This window comes from Protomyctophum parallelum, assembly GCF_964188405.1.
Source record: "Protomyctophum parallelum genome assembly, chromosome: 20".
In the NCBI taxonomy this organism is placed as follows: Eukaryota; Metazoa; Chordata; class Actinopteri; order Myctophiformes; family Myctophidae; genus Protomyctophum; species Protomyctophum parallelum.
The window spans coordinates 21,815,665-21,835,495 of record NC_139718.1 but is presented as its reverse complement, the minus strand read 5'-3'; the positions used below and the strand labels follow the sequence as shown (position 1 = coordinate 21,835,495).

The 19,831-nt window shown below is 48.0% G+C and overlaps 1 protein-coding gene across 6 annotated transcripts in view; it reads right to left on the bottom strand.

The window, feature by feature from the left end:
- The window catches only part of meis2a (Meis homeobox 2a), a 100,710-nt gene that overhangs the window by 59,884 nt on the left and 20,995 nt on the right, over positions 1-19,831 (bottom strand). For 5 of the 6 annotated variants that reach the window (XM_083792168.1, XM_083792171.1, XM_083792172.1 and 2 more), the window contains one exon: positions 987-1,132. In XM_083792168.1, coding sequence (XP_083648294.1) covers positions 987-1,132 — 146 coding nt within the window. The remainder of the gene's footprint in view (positions 1-986; positions 1,133-19,831) is intronic. The other variant, XM_083792170.1, reaches the window with a different exon arrangement.

The window sequence follows — 19,831 nt, the reverse complement described above, 5'->3', positions numbered from 1 at the left end:
ACATACACACACACGCACGGCCGCACGCACACACACGCGCACACACGCACACACACAGAGACGAGAGCAGCCTGATTCCTTGTTTGAATTCATGTGGCCTTTTGAATATTTCATCACAGACATTGTAGCGTCACCGTGCTTAGTGAAGTGACTGAGCCATTGTCAGATGTTGTCTGACTGAGCTGTTTGGCAAACAAACAACCTCCTCTCGGCGAGAGAGAGGAAAGAATCTTAGCACGCACGCTCTCAGCCCCGAACATGAGGCGGAAGCTTGTGAAGTCGAATCCATGCAAAAATCTTGAAAATGATCATTGACAAGGCAGAACACAGAAAGCCACGTGCACCCGGCAACATGTGTTGACCGCAGTTCTACAACATTAAAGATAGACGCAAGCTATGCGATCACTTTAAAGTTGGTACGCTACGCAAATAAATACAGTTTTTCTTTATCTGCCATGTGTCAGAGACACTAAGGAAAACCTTGCCTTGAACTCAAACCTGCACGCAAGCCCACACAAACATTCACTCACACATAATCATCCCTCAATAAACATCACCCTTACACTGCCCTTACGTCACAAAAACATTCCTTTCTAGGCCAAATAAACAGTGCAACTCATATTGATGCTAGATGTCATAGAGTGTTTGACAGACGCACCTCTTTTCCCATGCAGAGCTGTGCTGAGCAGAGTAAACTGTCTGCACTGATTAGGTTGACCTGGTCAGCTGTGTCCCTCTGACAGGTGGTTGACAGGCGAGCATCACAGCACTGCCATCACTCACCCACTCACTGATGACTATTTGACAGGTGCACACACACAGCGCGCACAAGTGTGTGTGTGTGTGTGTGTGTGTGCGCGTGTGCACATGCGTGCGTGCGTGTGTCAGTATATTTCCTTTTTAATATTTGGGGTGGACTCGAGCCATGTAGAGTTTCTTAAGTCTTATCCTATGACGCTCCTGCAACACACTGTTGCGGTGCTTACCGTGAGATGCTGGAATAGCCACGCCCTCATGATGTTGGTGGCCACCTTGGGGAAGATGCCGCGCTTTTTCTGCCTCTTCTTATCTTTGTCTGGGTCATCGTCGTCTCCCGTGCCTGGCGATGCCACGCTGTTGTCTAAGCCATCTCCTGGACAGAAACCAAAGCCGGGGTCAAATAACAGCCAGCGTCGCACACCAAACACTCACAACCAGTGGTGGAAAAAGTACTCAAAAGTATCAATGCTGCCCTACAGAAATTATCCGTTACAAGTAAAATCCCGGAATATAAGTAGAAGTACAAAAACCTAAAAATTTTACTTAAGTACAGTACTTAAGTAAATGTACTTTCCACCACAAAAACAAAGACGCATTGTGACATAACTATGTGGCCTCCCAGTCCAGTCTGTGGCTCTAGAATGTAAGTTGCATAATATGAACGGAATCGCAGGAATCATAAGGCGATGTTCAGTGGCGAAGCATTTTTGTACAGGCTGGTGGTGTGTGGTGATGGTCTACTCTACACCTCAGTTTAGCCAGATGGAAATAACCATATTTATACTTCACCAATAACAACAAACATTTTTCACCAGAACAATGTTGGTGAAACTTAGATTTCCCATAGAAAATGTCTTGCATGAATAGATTGTCAACTATGACCCAACGTACTTCATGAGTTTCACTTTTACTTCACATGGCATTTATAACAATTCAGGATTTCATAGCCAAAGGTAGTTCTGTTTTGTGACGTTATAAATGTACATAATGGAATGGAATTGGTCTACTTTTGAAGGTCCAGACATGTATACACTTGTTACACTACACACACACATACATACACCGCATTGTCCCAAATATAAGACGACTCTGATTATAAGACGACCCCCATTTTTCAAAACTAATTTCTGGAAAAATAACATTGAATGTCAACTAGTTTAGTCTCAGATTATAATACGACCCCGTTTTATAGGATATTTCCATTGAAAAAAAAGTAAAAAACCCATTTTATATTCAGGCCAATAGGGTACTATAGATACGTATACAACATACATACATACATACTGTACATACATACATACATACATACATTACATACATACATACAGTCAACACACGATAAAGCACAACCAATGCACACAAAGCCAGCGCCGAACCCAATGAAAGATGGATACACAGGTAGATAAGCTCCGTGAACTAGAATTCAAAAGCACCACACTGAAAGGTAGCGGGGCCTAGAGTACTCTGATAGAGCAGAGCCAAGGTAGTGTGGTGAAGTTTATGGAGGTAGGGGGATTTAGAGGGCCTTAGACAAAGGCCTGTACAGAGGGAGAGGGGTTTACACAGAGGCCTAGCTGAGTTGTTCTATACCCCAGAGCACGGGAGAGGGGAATGGGGGTTAATGACTGTAATGTTATGGTTGGACGCTGAAACACTAGGTTCCTCATTCCACTTTTACAGTAGGAGGGGAGGAGGAGAAAGAAAAGGGGAAGGCAGGAAGGACAAAGAGACTTCAAGTACAGTATTGGGTTGGACTCATGTCATTAATTCAATTAAATTTGCATGGTTGACATAATGTAATGTGCTCATTTCTTCATCCTTTCTTTTTTCTTTTTCTTTTTTTGAAGACAGCCGAAGGGGACATGTAGCATAATATTCACGACACAGTCATGCGCACGTACACACAAACACATGCATGCACGCACGCACGCACGCATGCAAACACACACACACACACACACACACACACACACACACACACACACACACACACACACACACACACACACACACACACACACACACACACACACACACACACACACACACACACACACACACACACACACACATACACATATATATATACACACACACACGACTGAAGTTGTAAATACAGGAATTGGGGTCATGCATTTGAGAAGTATACACAATCGTGTTGTTTTATCCATTTGAAACTGTGTACAAATGTAGCCAAATAATATGGGTACATTTGTAGTCTCAGACTTAAATTAACGCTGAGGATTTTTCAGTGTATGTTTGTTGAAGTAGGGATGTGAGTTGGGGATGATCATTGTTGCAATCCGATGCACGTAAAAATATCCCCCCCCCCCAACTACTCTCCTCTCCCCTCCCTTAACAGCCAACCCCTCCCCCTTCTGCTACGAGATTAGCATGACAGGGCAGCGGCGGCTTCGTCTGCATTAATGTCCGTCAGCGTTTGATTTCAGGGGGAAGACATGCGCAAAACGAGGCAGCCTCTCTTTCTTTAAACTAAAGTTTCCATCCTCATCCCTCACCCTTTGTCCTCCTCCCCTCTCTCTTCCTCTCTTCTCCTTTATGCTGGCATTAATTGTGCATTAGCAAAAATGATTTACTTTTAACAGTCATAGTTATTTTTTTCTTGCCCCCCGGGCACAAATGCCTTGAAAGCCTTCCTTGAGGGCATCTAAATTATGTATCTGAAAAACTCCTACACAGAGACAGAGAAAGGACCCCGACATCCTCACAATTCTGACTCGTGTGTCTTCCTGTTTTTGGGGAGACATCAATCATGAGCACCTATATGAGCCCTAATCTCGCATAAATATTTGAACTAATAACATTAAAAAGGGGGGAAAGAAAAGGGATCCGACTGGCGGTGTAATCAAATGCAAAATAAATGAAGAATACAAGGACAGTGGAGGCCTCCACTTCTAACTACTCTCTCCACGGCCCCTCCCCTTGTTTTTCTCTTTCTCTCTCTCTCCCCCCTCTCCCTCTCTCCCTTTCTTTTCTGTCTGTCTGTGTGCTGTGTTTTCCTTCCACATCATTAGTGTGGAGCCACACGAAAGAGGAAAACAGAGAAGTGCAGACTTTGCGCTCCTCTGCGTGAAGTAAAAGAAGCAACAGCCCCTCTGAAGGACATATGGGATTGGGGGGGCATGGAGTAGGGGGTGTTGTAATTGTAGAATGGGCATTCATTAGCAGCAAATGCCATAAATCCCAGGCTAAGTACGAATCCTTGTTCAGGAAAGCTTAAAACAATAAACTTGGGTCCGCCTGTAGCCCTTCCCTGACCATGAGGGGCTTCCTGCGAAATGCGACCCAGACGGAAGACAGGCTAGCTCTTAACTCCCCCAGTTTGCTTCTGAACTTCAATAACAACACCACTAGTCGAGCTGTGACTTATTAACCCCCGCCACCCCACAGCCCCTTCCTTCAAAGCATTGCTTTTGAATAATGTTGATACACACTTTGGTTGTTTGTTTGTGCACCACTAGGTTTTGTGTTGATTTTCAAGCTATAGTCTCCAAATCCCTCTCATGCTGTGAGCAGTCAAGCTCATCCAGTGGAACCACACAGTGGCCAAAAGGCTGGCAGATTAATTTTATTGACGTTTCCATTTTCACTGCAATGCGATAGCCTCCCCCTGGCCAGGGCCGGAGCGACCCATGCGTATTTACAGACTGACCTGTCACTTCATTACCCAGCATGCTCGCTGCCTCCTGCCCTAGCCCGCAAGGGTGAAACCAGACTCCAAGGCTTTCAGCTCCTCTCCCTCTCTTTCTCTCTCTACCCCCCCTCTCTCTCCACACTACCACACTCTCACACACACATGGACACATAGAATGTACATGTGTGCACACAGAGCAGCCGAGCTGCACGCAAACACGGATCTTGTGTAGGCTACAGTGAGAGTTGCTCTCCCGGACTATATGTACACATAAGTGCACATCGCAAATAGACAGAAACTGAAAGCAAACCAAAGATGTGGAAATAATCAAAGAAATTATGATTCTGGGTGAAACGAGGTGAAGGTGGAAGAAAAAATGAAAGAAAGAAGACAAAGGAAGGAAGGGAGATAGAGAAAAAAGACAAGCAAGGAAAGAATGAAAGACACGCAAAGAAAGAAGGCCCAACTTGCACAACCTCATTACATCTAAAGGAGAGCTGGTGCTTTGCATCCACCCCCCTCCCCTCACCACCACCACCACCTCCTTTTCTTATGAGCCAGAGAAGGAACGCTTCAGGGCAAATTGTCCCAAACGCTAATGGCTTCTGACTGTTCCCTGGCAACTCTGCCATTCTAACCTGTGTGGATGTGCAGTCTGAAAAAAATGGGGAAGGGGGGAAAAAGTGCAGGGCAGAGCAATGGGGGAAACGTCCCATCATCTGCCCATGTGACACAGATGGGGGGTGGGGGTGGCTATTAGGATGCAGGCGAAGGGCCTAGGGGAACCGAGGTGCTGGAGTGTAGCCTCAGGCACTTTTGGAAAAGCAGCGCCCTTGGAGACAGAAAAAAACGAAAGATAGCCCTCCCCACCTTCTCCCACTCTCTCTCTCTCTTCCTTTCTTCATTCCCATTCCTTCTCTCTCTCTCTCTCTCTCTCTCTCTCTCTCTCTCTCTCCCCCCCATCATCCGCTCATGTTCTCTCTCTAGCTTGACTTAAAGTGTTCACAACGAATGTAGTATGTGCTTGTTTTCATACGCACAGAAATTGGGAGAAGGCATGATTGGGTGAAGGGGGGTTGGGGGCGGCCGGGGGGTGGGGTGACCGGATACGATGAGAGAAATCAAGTGAACGTTCTACCTCGCAAACAAACAAGAGCCCAGTGCGAGAGAACATTGCGCACACACACACGTACATTCCCCTCCTCTCATCACCATTGGGTCGGTTATTAAAAATGCATCCAGATATTTCTCCCTGCGAGTAAATTGCTCTCTGGGCTGAGCTCATTAACGGTCTGGGATAGGACTGTAAACACACTGCAACCACGCTCGTGGCTAATGCTAGCATAAATAACACCGGCTCATTCAGGGTCACTTGTGCGTCCCTTAAAACAGATTCTGTGCACACAGGTTTTGCTATCGTAGGCTTCAGCACATCTCTCAATGCAGACTGTCTCTGTAGAGTGTAGACTCTCTGTAGAGAGCACGGTGGACCTGAGGCGAGCCCTAATGACTCTGGAGAACGCACTTCACTGCTGAAGGTACAAGCACGAGCTTGGACCATTATGTGCACTATGACTTATGTGTGTAAGTCATAGACTAGTGTGTGTGTGTGTGTGTGTGTGCGTGTGCGTGCGTGCGCTTGTGTGTGTGTGTGTGTGTGTGTGTGTGTGTGTGTAATATTCGAAGGCCGAGTGCTGGATTTGCACCGGGAGGCCCCCGCGTTTGTTTCAGGGTAATGAAGCGAGAGTGTGGAGGCAGTGGCTTACAGAGACTGTGGTTAAAGTGACTAATTACAAGAGACCCCCCACGCCCCCCTGTCAGCCTAAACCAGTCAGGCATGTTCACCCAGACTCACCCACACAACGAAGGGAGGGAGAGCGAGAGAGAAATGAAGATCGTTACAGATAGAGGGAGTGAGAGAGAGAGGTACATTGGGGTGGGGGGGACAGGGGCAAAGTCTAAGAAGTTTGTGACAGCAGGCGCTCTCCACCCTTGGCTCTCCACAGCGTCCTGGACCCCCCCACCCCCCACCCCACCACCCCTCCACCAACACCCTCCTATAACGCCACCTCTAGCCCCACTGGCTCAGCCCACAGAGAATGGAGAGAAAAGATGGGTTAGGGGCGGTCGGAGGGGTGGGCGGGTGGGGGCTTGGGATTTAGAACCTCTCTTTTCCTTCTCTTTCTCCTCAACTTTTCAGCCGGCATAAGCGGCGTTTAGCACATTCAGTCCCCCAAATGGCTGCGAACGAGGCGAGCAGTGGGGGCTCTTCTTTTGTTGTCCTCCCGTTCTCCCTTTTATTTACTCAGGATTTATGCTGCAGGTCTCTGCCGGCGCTGGGACCACATGCTCCCACTGATGCACACGCACACACACACGCACACACACGTACGCGCACACACACACACACACACACACACACACACACACACACACACACACACACACACACACACACACACACACACGCACATGTGCACACACATGCAGAGGCTCTAGTCTATTCACACTAGCAGGCAGTGGAATGGCTGGCCCTCTGTTGCTCTATGCCTACTGGGGATTACAGGTCTTCCAGTCCAAACCACATGCTAGCAATATGGTAAGCCCTCAAACACAGACACACACACACACACACACACACACACACACACACAGACACACACACACACACACACACACACACACACACACACACACACACACACACACACGCGCGCGCGCGCGCGCGCGCGCGCGCGCGCACGCACGCATGCACGCGAACAAGTACAATGCAATATAATGTAATCCCTGCTGATGAGAAAATACAACACTTCAGCACAATAGCTTGGTGAATGAACTGTTGACGATGACACAGGCCGTCCCCCATCAGTGTGTCTGTGTCTTTGTGTGACCTTATTAATGACACACGGCCGACCGCATGGCCTCGTCTAGACTCTCACCCACATCCATACAGTACACAAGGCGTTCCTCAAGCGGAACCGCTTAAGTGTGGCCCGGGCGGCTACCGCGGCCAGTGTTTTACGCTGATTATTTCCTGATCTGTGCTTAAACAAGCGACAGCCGCACCCCCCCCCCCCCCACCCCACCCACCACGCCACCCCCCCCCCCCCCCCCTTCACACACACACACACACACACCACCCCCATCCCATTGCCACTGGACCATAAAACAACAGCTTAGTAAACACCAAAAGCACGCTGACAAATTGGGAGTGCTACGGCCCGAGTCATTAACAACCCTAAAACCTGTCGGAGCAATTACAGCACAACGGCTCCCTCCCTCCCTCAGCAGGTCTCCCTGCCAAACTCAGGTGTCACTGCCCACTGCCTCCACCTCTTTAACCACCACCCCCCCTTCCAACAGCGCCACCTCTTCACCACAGAAGGGTTTGGTGGACGAACGAACAAGCTTTCACTCACTCCGTCCGTCCCCTCGTCCAGCGCTAGCTTCGACCCCCACCCTGGAGGAACAGGGAGGGGGGGTGGGGGGGGCAAATCAACTCCATCTCAACACAGCTGCATCTGTATCCTGGGTGTTATGGCTGACTGAGTGGCTCCTTTTGCATGAGGCGTAATGCGTAGTTGTCTTCCACCGAAAAACACATCATTAAGTGTTCCCTTAAATGAAGTGGAATAAGAGCTTCTAATTAGATGGCTTTTTCTTTTTCGTCCTTTCCTCCCTTCGGTCCTCTTCTGCGTGTGAGGAAGCGACGCAGTCAGGCAGCAAGATAGGCAGGCAGGAAGGGAATGAGAGGAAGGGATGTGGAGTGTGTGTGTGTGTGTGTGTGGGAGGGGGGGGGGGGTCGGTATTTGTTCGACAACTCCTCTACCTCCTCCCCTCTCCCCCGTCCTTACCAGCCTCACTCTCAGCCCTCTAACCCTGCCATCAGGCAGATATCTCTCTGTCATCCCAGGAATGCCGGAGATAACTATCATCTCTCTAGCGATAGAAAGGCCTCTCTCCTCTCAAAGGCCCAGCACTGACCCTGCAGTCCACATCCCAACCAATCTTAGGGGGGCTGGCCTGGGAGATGGGGGAGTTGAAAGGGGGTGGGGTTGGAGGGGAGGCGCCAAAGGAGGACAGAGCTAAAACATTGTTTTTATTTTTCATTACAGCCGGACTGGGTATATTGACATTTTAGTTTTGACCTAAGTTCTCTGGGTCTCTTTACTCTTTATGCATTATCATCTGCCAATAAATTGGGGTGTGGGATGTTGGCTAGCCAGCATGCAGATTACCAAGGCTGGGGTAATTACTGGTGTAATTAACCTACTACCTGTAACAACAATTATCTCATTAAGTCATAAATAGGCCCTTGGAGGAGGCCCAAAATGACTGGTGTTCTGTCATTTCGGTCCCTCTGTTCTGTGATCATGAGCCCTTGATTATTTCCCCCCTGCTCTCTCTCCCATGGCTCCTCGATCTCCTCTACTTTTTCATTAGTCGATTAATCACTCTGTGCCAATGATTTTTGCAAATGGCTGCAGCTATAGTGACAGCACCTCAGGGCACTGTACTGTAAGCTGAGGGAAGGGCATGCCATCTAAATGAGTCACTACTTCGAAGAGAGGCAAGGTCTACACAGGATAGATCAGAACAAAGTAGTTGGAATAGAGATGTATGAAAGAAAGGAAGCTCGCAAGAATGGCAAGGGCTAAATTGCAGGGGATGGGGCAGACCCCCTTCACCCTGCTCTTTTTTGTTGTGTGTGTGTGTGTGTGTGTGTGTGTGTGTGTGTGTGTGTGTGTGTGTGTGTGTGTGTGTGTGTGTGTGTGTGTGTGTGTAGGGGGGGGGACTAAAAGGGAGCTGTGATGCCCATGACTGCCCTTCGCTCGGCAGACAAGGATCAGCAGCTAATGAAGGACTTCGGGTCTCCACCAGACATTTCACACTCGCTGCCTCCTTGACAACTCCACAAACCCCCTCCACCCCAAACACACACACACACGCACTCACGCCACAGAACCGACCAACACTCCTCCCTCAATCCTAATCAATTTGGGCTAATTGGTCCCGTAGGTAATCTTGCTTCATCCCTTGATATCTTCAAAGGAAGATGTAGAAGTGTGCCAGTGCACCTGTCCACGTTCTACCAATAAATGGCAAAATCTATTCTTTGCCTTATAGCAGTTAGCTCCACGCTCCACACTTGAACTTTGTTGCCATAGCAAAACAAAATACTCTGAGCCAGAGGCAGATCTTTTTTTAGGGTCAGATTCTGATGTTAAATGTTAGATGTTCAAGAAAAGGTATTCCCCAAAAAGCAGAACTGAAGTCGTGCCGGATCGGAATGTTGAACATTAGCCGAGCAAACTGCTTCCATTTTGACTCTTAGGAAAACACTGGGGTGTTCCGTTGCTCGTCTTTGGAGCGGCAAGGTTGCGTGAGGAGAGAATAAAGTGAGGCGAAAGATAAAAAGGGAACAAAGAGCAGGAGAGAAGGTGGGGGCATCATGTGGATCTGTCTGCTAGGGGGGCGTATGGCTTTATTAATCCCTTCCAGAAAACCATATCAAAGTCCTCACACACAGGAAGAGCCGTACATCTGCAATGCAACGCGAGGCTCCCCGTTTTAGCTGAGTTTGCCAGTGCTGTGATTCAGAGCAGCTTACGCCGTTAAAGGCAGTGCATAATAAGTGCATCGGCAGTGATTCTCTACCCTCAATTACTCCGCAGAGTCAAACAAACAAAGCCATTGAGGTTGTGTGGAGAGAGCTGGGATACCTTTGGGTTACAGACATGCCTGTTTGCCACACCCGACGGACACTGGCATCAAAGTGGGGATTTACGGAGATGCGGGTTTTGCAGACAAGGCAAAATGAGCAAATGAATTAAAAGGTTTATAAATCAACAAGTCAACCATCAGATTGTAGCCTCTGCTCAGCAGCCCTCTCATCAGCCAACTGCCATGAAGTTTTCTTTCTCTCTCTCTCTCCCTCTCTCTCTCTCTGTGTTTTCTTTTTTTTTCTCACACAAATGTCCTGGAGGCAGGGAACAAAGCGAGCAGAACTGATTACTGCGCCGTTGCCCTGCTCCGCCAGTCTAAACTCTGTTTGGCTTCCTAATGAGCTCACTAAAAACCCAATTCATCACCCATAACCCTTTCTCAACCCGCCTTGAAATCCCTTATTATAGAGGGGGGGGGGTCAAGGTTGTCCGTTTTACAGGCACTGGTCTGGGGTCGCAGGTTGCAAGGGGTTGGATGCAGCTAGCGGATGACAGTGGGCCTTGTTAAGGTGCGTTCAGACTTGGATGGTTGAAGCGGTGCGATTACATACAAAGTCAATGCAAAGACGAGAAGTTGCGCTAGCGCCGCGACCTGGCGCAGCACAAACGGGACGAACCAAGGTGAATATTTAAAGTCTAAACGCACCTTTAGGGTTATGCTGACATGATGCCCTTCTATCTTAACCACTTATATATTTCGTAGTAAGATGAACAGTGGAAATAGCAGATGCATGACATCACAACATGTTGCGATGCAAGGCGTGTTGTGAGCTTTTAGAGCTCCTGTTTTAGCTAGCTTTTTTTTATATCATTTTTTATGCCACGATTTTGTAACCCATTTTTCACCCAGGGTCAATTATCTAATGTAATCCTGGGTTCCCTCTGACAACCTGGTGAGAGAAACGGACTGACCTCATGCTTCCTTCAATGCATGAGGAGTCCAAGCCGCGCGTGGAAGGAACACGTTATTACAACCAGTTCCTTTCCCCTCCATCAGGCGCCCCGGCTGGCCAGGGGGAGGCAGTTTAGAGACCAGGATTACTGCATGTTTTTTGTGAGGGTACCTACACTGTTTTAGCTATCTTTGAAGTAGTTTTTCAAATATAATATAATGACATGCATGGCCAAAATAGATGCCGGAAATTAGTGTTTGTAAGTGGGTGAGCTTCAACAAACCCCCACCCCTACCCTCACCTCCCATCCAACACTGCATGGATGGACCCTCTTCACTCTCCCAATACCAATACTGTCCCCGCCTGGGTGGAGGAATGTCCGGCTTGATGGCTCCAACAGCAGGAACGTCCCGTTCTAGCTGACTTTCACACTGGAGATTTCCACTTTAATACCCCTCTGTCCCATCCCCGCGAAGACAGGAATTTGGTGGGAAGGGAATGTGCTGGGATGATGGGGTTTTTAGGGACGGAGTAGGGAAGGGGGGCTTAGAGAGGCCATAAAGGATGGATGGGGGGCGAGGCTAAGGGAAAAAGGCAGTATGAGAGAGAGAGAGAGAGAGAGAGAGAGAGAGAGAGAGGAATAGGTGGATGATAAACAGCTGAGGAGGAAAGCAATTGCGAATTCCTCTCACCAGTTGGACCAGAGGTGGTGGAGATGAGAATGTGTGGTTTTAAGACTGAAGAGGGGGGGAGGCACCAGCGAGGTGCTGGGGAGGGCGGGTGAGGAGTAAGGAAGAGGGGAGGTGGTGAAGGAGGGGGGTGTGCATGGGCGGAGGTGCCGGGGTAAACTCCCACAGTTCCTCATTACATGAAGTCAGAATGATCCTCCTGGCACCTGGGCTGTAACCGAGAGATTACAGAATTGATGAATCCTCGGTTTAAAATGCAGCTGTTTTATTCTGCTTTAGTAATTAATTCTTTTTCCGATAACGTATTGATTAAGCGTAGCCCCTGATAAAGTTCAAACTGAGAGGAATCCCCCCCTGGGCTTTGACTCGGCCTGCTCTGGAGAGTCAATGAAAACTTCCCTCATTCCACCTGCCCCCCTTCCCCCCCCCTCCCTCTCTCTCTATTTATTTCTTTCCTATTTCTCTCTGTCACTCTGTTTCTTACCTCTTCTACCTATGTCTTTCAGCATGCTTTAGAGTGAGCTGCTCGCTTACTGGATTGTTTGCTTATTCACCTCCTGTTACAACATACCAGATTATTATATTTGACAAATGCACAAGACCCCTACGTTGAAGAGGATGCCTATCATTACACTATTCACCAAAAACATTCATACACGTAACAACAGCTTCTCGAGCTTACTCTGGCACACTGACACACACATGCACACAGACATACACTTGTTCACATTGTATCTACCAATCTACACTCTCTCTCTCTCTCTCTCTCTCTCTCTCTCTCCCACCTCTCTCAAACACTCTCTCTCTCTCTCTCTCTCTCTCTCTCTCTCTCTCTCTCTCATGCTCTCACTCTCACCCTAGAAGTGTGGTATACTAGAAAAAGGAGAGCGTCTTCTTTCACAAAACTACTCTTTCATTCTTTCTATCGCGCCGTTTTCCATACAACAGTGAGCAGGAGTCTGATCAGCAGAGGGTGGAGTGGGTCTCTCTCTCTCGGGGGAGCCAACTAGCAGAGAAATCAGATACAGCTTTACAAGAGAGGGGAGCCTCTCTTGTCTTGTCAAGACCTCTTCACCTATACCGGCTCCTTTACAAGTCAATATCCAGCCTGGATCCACTGTCTTCCACTGGGCCTTGGCACACATTCATCTGCAGCCTATAGAAGGCAGAGGTTGGGGGAAAGACCAGAGTCCAGCACTTTATGAACGCTAGGATTCTACAGTAAGAAAATAGTTTCTTACTCTCTGTGTGTGTGTGTGTGTGTGGGGGGGGGGCAATAAAAGTGGCCTTAAAAAAGTGGCAATAAAAGTGGCCTTTTCAATATAAAGAATGAATGAAAGAGTGAATTAATTAATTAATGGAAAGGGGGGGGAAATAATTAGAAGGTGGAAGCCGTGCTTAATACATTTATTGGAGACTATTTCCTTTCGTTAATGGGACCGCAGCATGCAGAGAGGGTTTTGACGAGCTCCCTGTATTGACTGTCCTACCTGCTCCTTAAGGCGGGTCATTTCATTAAGGCCCAATTCCATGGCGCTAATTTTGATTTTAGGTTCTTGACAGCTGCTGGCAGTGGAAATTGCTATGGCAGGAATAGTGGGTGAGAAGGCTATTACTGCTGTGAAAAAAATACGAATTGCGAAGGCCCTGGGTTCAAATTGCTGCCACTCTTGCCTCGCTGACCTACCCAAATAGGTATTCCATCACATTCCTCGACTTTTCATTTTGATTAGCTGAAGGAGGGGGAAGAATTCCCACACAGACACATACTTGTGTTCTGTGGGAGAAAGCTTGCAGGTGAAAAACACGGTGAGATGCATTTGAATGCACACATGCGAAGCCTACTGACAATAATATAATTACTTATATTACATATAGTCATGTGTTGCCAGACGATCAGAGATCTGGGACTACCGATATCTCTGGTGACATCCAAATTCAGTGTGGAAACAATTGAGAACCAAGACAACCCAGCAAGCCAAATGACGTCATGATGACGTCCTCTGGTGACGTTCAGGACTAGGCCAGATCACAGCCCATATGGGGAAGATCTTTCAGGACTCCAGGACTCTTCACCAATAATATAGCTTATTCTGGGCCAGATCTGACTAGTTATGATATGACTTAAGTTGATCTGGTCTCGATCGGACTCTCTCTCATTCATCCAGGGACATCCGTGTTAGTGGGCAGAATTTAGGTTGGTTGAAATCAGGTGATATTCTGGGCCACATCTGACCAGTCTTGGTTTGACTTGATCTGTCCCCAATCGAGATGTCACTAATTCGCCCAGCTGGGAATTGTCTTTAGGGTGGTCCTTCATATTGGGACAGTGATATCGGTAGGCAGAGATCTCTGATGTTCTGGCAACATTGCTCCAACATTGCTCCCTGCTAAAACCAAATCTTGCTAGTACAATAACAAACAGTAACTAGCCTAAAGTGGTTTGTGCTAGCAGTGTAATAGCTCTGACTCACTATGTGAGCTCTTAATCATCTTGCCTTGCAAGCTAATATGCAGCATTAAAGTTCCAACAGAAAAAGAAAAAACAGTCCCTTCCTCTGATGCTATTAATTAGCAGTGTTCTATGCCTCTCAGCTTTTTGAAGCTCCCGGGGTCCTTTTGTTTCACCCCTTTCTTCTTCTTCTCTCTTTTTTCCTTCATTATTGACTTTTCAATTTTCCCCTGCTGCACTAGCACTAGGACCAGCATGGAGGGCACCTGACCCAACAGTGGTACCCCCAAGCCCTCTCTGAGACACTTGCTGGCTGACTGGCGAGCCCCGACAGCAGGTTTCAGACCCACAACGCACTCCCCGGGAGGCTGAAATCAAAGAGAGAGGCCCTTAAAAATCTAACCGTGGGTATAATGAGCGGTGTTCTGCTGAAACAATAAGCATACACGCCACTGTAGTCAGGGAGACGGGAGAGTGGGAGGAAGAGAGACAACTGGATATACATGAGAATGTTGGGCCTGAAGAGACTTCTTACACCGTGAACAACAGAGGGCAGAGAGAAAAAAAAGAAAGGGAGAGAGAAACGGAGTTGGCGGAGAGAGGGCAAAGGGCCACAGCCTAGTGGTGATGGTAGTCGGGGGCCACGCATCTATCCGACCACGTATCTGAACCCTGAAAAACGAGAGGGTCCTGCCGCATGCCTCTTGGAGCCGAAGGGAGCACGACTAATTTCTGCACAACAATGGGCTTGGATGGGGCGCCCACACAATGGCAGGTGCTTTGAATAGCAGCAGGGCCCTTGCAGCGGGGATCCCTCTCCTCTCTCCGCACTCTGAGGGCCCGGGCTGTGGCTTGCGTAACCTCTCATTTTCGAGCGGGCTTCTTTTTTGACTCGTAAAGGATGAAAACGATCTCATGGGGGCCAAGAGGAGTAAGATACAGCCAGGCCTGTGGGGCAGAATCCACACCAAGTCCTCCTGTGTTCTCTCCACCTCTCACACCCCCCCCCCCCCTCTCTCTCTCTCTCTCTCCTTGCTGCCTTGGCCTGGACCTACTTTTTTTCATTCCATCCTTTTTTGGGGGTTTGATTTATTTAGGTTTTCTGTTGTTTTGTTGTGGTGGTTGTTGTTGTGCTGCTGCTGGGGCTGTCCTGTAGGCCATGGTGCAGTGGTAAAGGCAGTGATCCCCTCCCCACCTTTAAGAGCATTCTTTCCGGGTCACAGGGTCAGTCTTCACAGATGTCTCCTGCAGACACACAGTTGTCTAAGGACTGGATCCCAGGGAGTAAGCATTCGTTCCAAACAATGCCGCTTTTCCCCTCACTTAGGAAAATGTTAAATGTTTCCTTTTCTAACTCTCTCTCTCTCTCTCTCTCTCACCCTTCTTTTTTGGTTTTCGAATGAAGCCAGTGATTTTTCCAAGGTGGGGTTTTTTGTATTTAGATAATGAAAGAAAGGGCTGGTTATCGCTAGATAGCAGTGTTTTCTTGTTACTTTCATTCCTCTAAATGCTCCCCTCTTCCTTAGTTTCCTCCAATTGTTCTAATGGAGCCTTAGTCATCCTCGCCTGATGGTGGAGGGAGAGATGCTTTTAGGTTCTCTCTATCTCTCTCTCTGCCCCCCCCCCCCCTCTCCCCCCTCCCCCCCCCCCCCCCCCCCCCCCGACTCTCTCTCGTTCTCAGCATGCGTTGCCAGGAGAGAAAAATGAAAACATGTAGTAACTGTCCTGAAATCCACACACAGAGACACAAACAGAGACTAGTAGAAACCCTTGAGTAAGCAGGGCAGGAGCTAAACAAAGAGCAACAGAAAGACAATATTTGAAGTAGAACATCGCTGGGTCGCCTCAATCACAACAAAAATGGTAGAGAGGAGAATTCCAGAGCCGAACGGCTTTCATTAAAGTGAAATCAGCTTCTGCTTTTCTTAGGGTGGGGGGGGGGGGGGGGGGGGGGGGGGGGGGGGGGGGGTGGGTGGGTGACACTGGTAAAAGAAAAAAAGATTACAGCATTTAACATGCGTGTTCTGCCTCCAAACACGGAAAATTGTAAATGGAACAACCTTTGAAAAAAAAGAGCTCTGTCCATAAATATCACTCCTTTTCATCTTTCCCTCTCTCTCTCTCTCTGTCTCCCCCCCCCCCCTCTCTGTCTCCCCCCCCCCCCTCTCTGTCTCCCCCCCCCCTCTCTGTCTGTCTGTCTGTCTGTCTGTCTGTCTGTCTGTCTGTCTGTCTGTCTGTCTGTCTGTCTGTCTGTCTGTCTCTCTCTCTCTCTCTCTCTCTCCTCGTTTGATATGGTGTTTCTTGCATTCCCCTCCAAACATGTCCTCTGTATTCTGGAAATTGATAACCCACTAAATGAATGATGTTAAATGCATAATGAAGGTTTTCACAGGCTCAGCCCTGCAGCCAGCCAGGATGGAGCATCTTGTTTGGCATGTTGATTTGTTTTGTTGCACATTTAGCCCCGGTGTTCCTTAAGAGTGCTCACTGCTTGGGGCATGTAAATAAAAATAATTATCCTTCCTGACTAACATGGCTAATACCTCCTCTGGGGTAATCCAAAATTATTAGATGCTTGCTTCCAATAAACATTAGGGGCTTGTGACACCTCTGTCAAATTGCTCACCTCCCTCTGCCCCCCCTGTGTTGCCATAAAAGAAAAGGCGAACAAAAAGGATCAGGTGTGCAAAAAGCACCCTGGTGGTGGTAGCATGGAAGTGGAACACAGAAGAACTGCTATTATATCCCCCAAAAGCAGCCCTTCGCTTAAAAAGTCATTAAAGCATGTTCTGAAGTGCGAATCAGACTAGAAAATGAGCTTATTTCGCATAATGCCCTCGAAAGCTTTGCATAAACGTGAAAGATGTGCATGTGGAAATGAGAGGCAGAGAGGAAGAACTCGGATTGTAACACACTTCCTTTCTCATCCTCCCACTCTCTTGGACGGTGGCAGCATAGTTAATAGCACTACCTGTAGGGTATAACTGCTCTGCTCTGCTAACAAATACGCTTTAGTGTGTTAAAACCTTTGCTTATACAAGGGGTAAAACCACACAGCAAGTGAACAGGCTTTAGCTGGCCTTGCTAAGCTACTCCACTCAACTGTGCGCCTGTCTTTTGGGAGGGACCGTTGCTGTGATGTGGGGTTTGGACATTGGTGGGAGGAGAATGGGGGGTAGACGGGGGAGTGGGGAGGGATTAAAGACCCAAGAGAGACAGAAGAAAGAGGGGGAAAGTAAAAGAGAGTAAGGCCCATTGGTCAAACACAAAGGGGCAGAGAGAGAAGGGACCTTTTGAGACCTTTAGAGACAGGGTTAAACCCCAAATAAGCACACCTTAAACAGGGCTGGGTGAGCTGGCAGTCGGGGGCTTTTGGAGTTTCCCTGCAGGTGTGCTTTTGACAGACTTGGCCTTCCTAACCTCTGTCTGATCAGGAATGGGGACCAGGGACTTTCTGCCTCTGTGTGTGTCATTCCCTGTGTTTAACTTTAATTCTCTTCTTTGCACTGTGTGTGTGTGTGTGTGTGTGTGTGTGTGTGTGTGTGTGTGGTGTGTGTGTGTGTGTGTGTGTGTGTGTGTGTGTGCTCTCAAACACACGCACACACACGCATGCACGCACACGCGCGCGTGCGTATAAACACACACGTATAAACACACACAAACGCAGCCGGACAGAGGAAAACAAATCTACTGGAGACTAGAGCAATTGGATTATCACCTCTTAAGGGTGACTTCTTGCCTGACCCCCCTTGGGGGCCAGCCTTCTAAAACAAGGCTGAGAAATTCCTAGAAAAACAGGAGAAGCCGGACAGTGTCATCCTTGTAAAAATACGGCAGCCGCAGCAGCATTAATGGATGTGGCGATGCCCTTCAGGGCTCGCTCTCAAATCCCTTTTAGCCATATTACATCAGACCCCTGTGCACTCCACATCGCCACCACATGCTCCCAAGTAATCAGCAGTAGAACAGTGGAGTACAACTCCAGCGCATAATGACTGATGCAGCAGCATGCCTCTCCATCTCACTGTTTCCGGCCCAAGCCATGAGGTGAAAGAGAGAGAAAGCCACTATGCTCCATATAGTTCAATCATGATTACTTTCCTGCTTCCCTCCCCTTTGCGCCGTTTCCTCTCCCCGTTTTAATTATGTTCCACTCACTCTCAGGGAAGCTGGTCTTCATCTTGGACTCAAAGAGAAAACACAGAACGAAGAGAGAAAAAATCTTCTCCCTAAAGCTCCCCCAAATGGTGCATAACAGACATTCTCCTCAGCTGCTGTCAGAATAATCGGGGTAATTTTTTCCCTATGTTCTGCAAACATTACTTTGCACATTAGGCTGACCCAGTTAATGTGCTTTTCCTGCCATGTAGGACCCAGTTGTGAGCTGAACTATACTGGGCTTGGCCGGGTTGGGCCCGGGCTGGGCTGAGCAGGATCAGATCAGGTGGAGAGCCTGTTCGTGATTATGGACTGAATGTAGTGAAAGAAAGGAGAGCAAGGGAAGAAGAGGAGGAGAGAAGGGGAGAAAGAGACAGCCCCAAGGAGCATCTAAGAACTAAAGGAAGGAGAGAGAGGATGACAGGCGGAGCAGGGAGAGGTGCAGACCTGGAGGTGCAGAGCAGATGGAAGGGGAGGGAGTGCTGGTGGTACTTTGAGAAAGGGAATACACTACTGGAAGTAGTTAACTTAAAGAGATGTTGAAATTTGGTAGAATCGTGGGTTGATCACCTTTATCTATATTTCATCTTTATCTGAGCATCTGTCTGTGCTCTGTGGTCGCTGAACTGGAAGGAGTGCTTCCATTCACTGTCATTGAAGCAGGTCTGCAAATCACACTTGGCGCATAAACAATTGCAAACGAAGCTGATTCTGCCAATATAGAATAAAAATGAGTCCTGGTACTTCCTTTGGGGAACGTGAAATGGCTACATTCATACATGACAGAAGTGCATCCCAAAATCTATAGTGCTGCCACCGCCAGTAGGCACAGTGGGAAAATGATATACGAATATTGTCACAATCCACTTTGTTTGTTAAAGGTGTGACTTTATGAACTGTTCTCCATACAGTGAGAGTGAATGACATCACTACTTCTGGCATAATATAAGCTATTTTTTTACATCATGCCCAATTGCCCAGGTAGCTACAGTACAACCCAAGGTTTACATTTTTTTTAACCTTGCATTCAGATTATTTTAGACAGCTTTCTCTTTCCCCCCCTCATGTGAGGTTCTGTTCTCTCTTAATCCATAGTGTGTGTGTGTTACACAGCATCAAGAGCAGGACAGAGAGAAGACATAAATGACGGAAGATGGAAAAATGGAGGGAGCTGAGGGAGCTGATCATTCTGTTTAATCACCTTTTGGCTGAGGGCCAGGTAGTCTGCGGTACCGACAGAGGAGGAGGGAGGGAGGGAGGGGGGTGAGTGAGAATAAATGAGCAAGTAAGAGCGGTGCTGGAGAGAGAGAAAGATGGAGGGATAAATGGGAAGAGAGAGAGAGAGAGAGTGTGAGAGACTTTACAGAGGAGTAGAGCGTGAGAGCAGAGCCCCTTGAAACAGCTCGGAGTGCAGTGGCGCTTACTTACTCCAGCGTGCACACGTGCTCATGCGTTGTGTGTCTATGCATGTGTATGAGCGAGAGAGGCCCTGTTCCCGT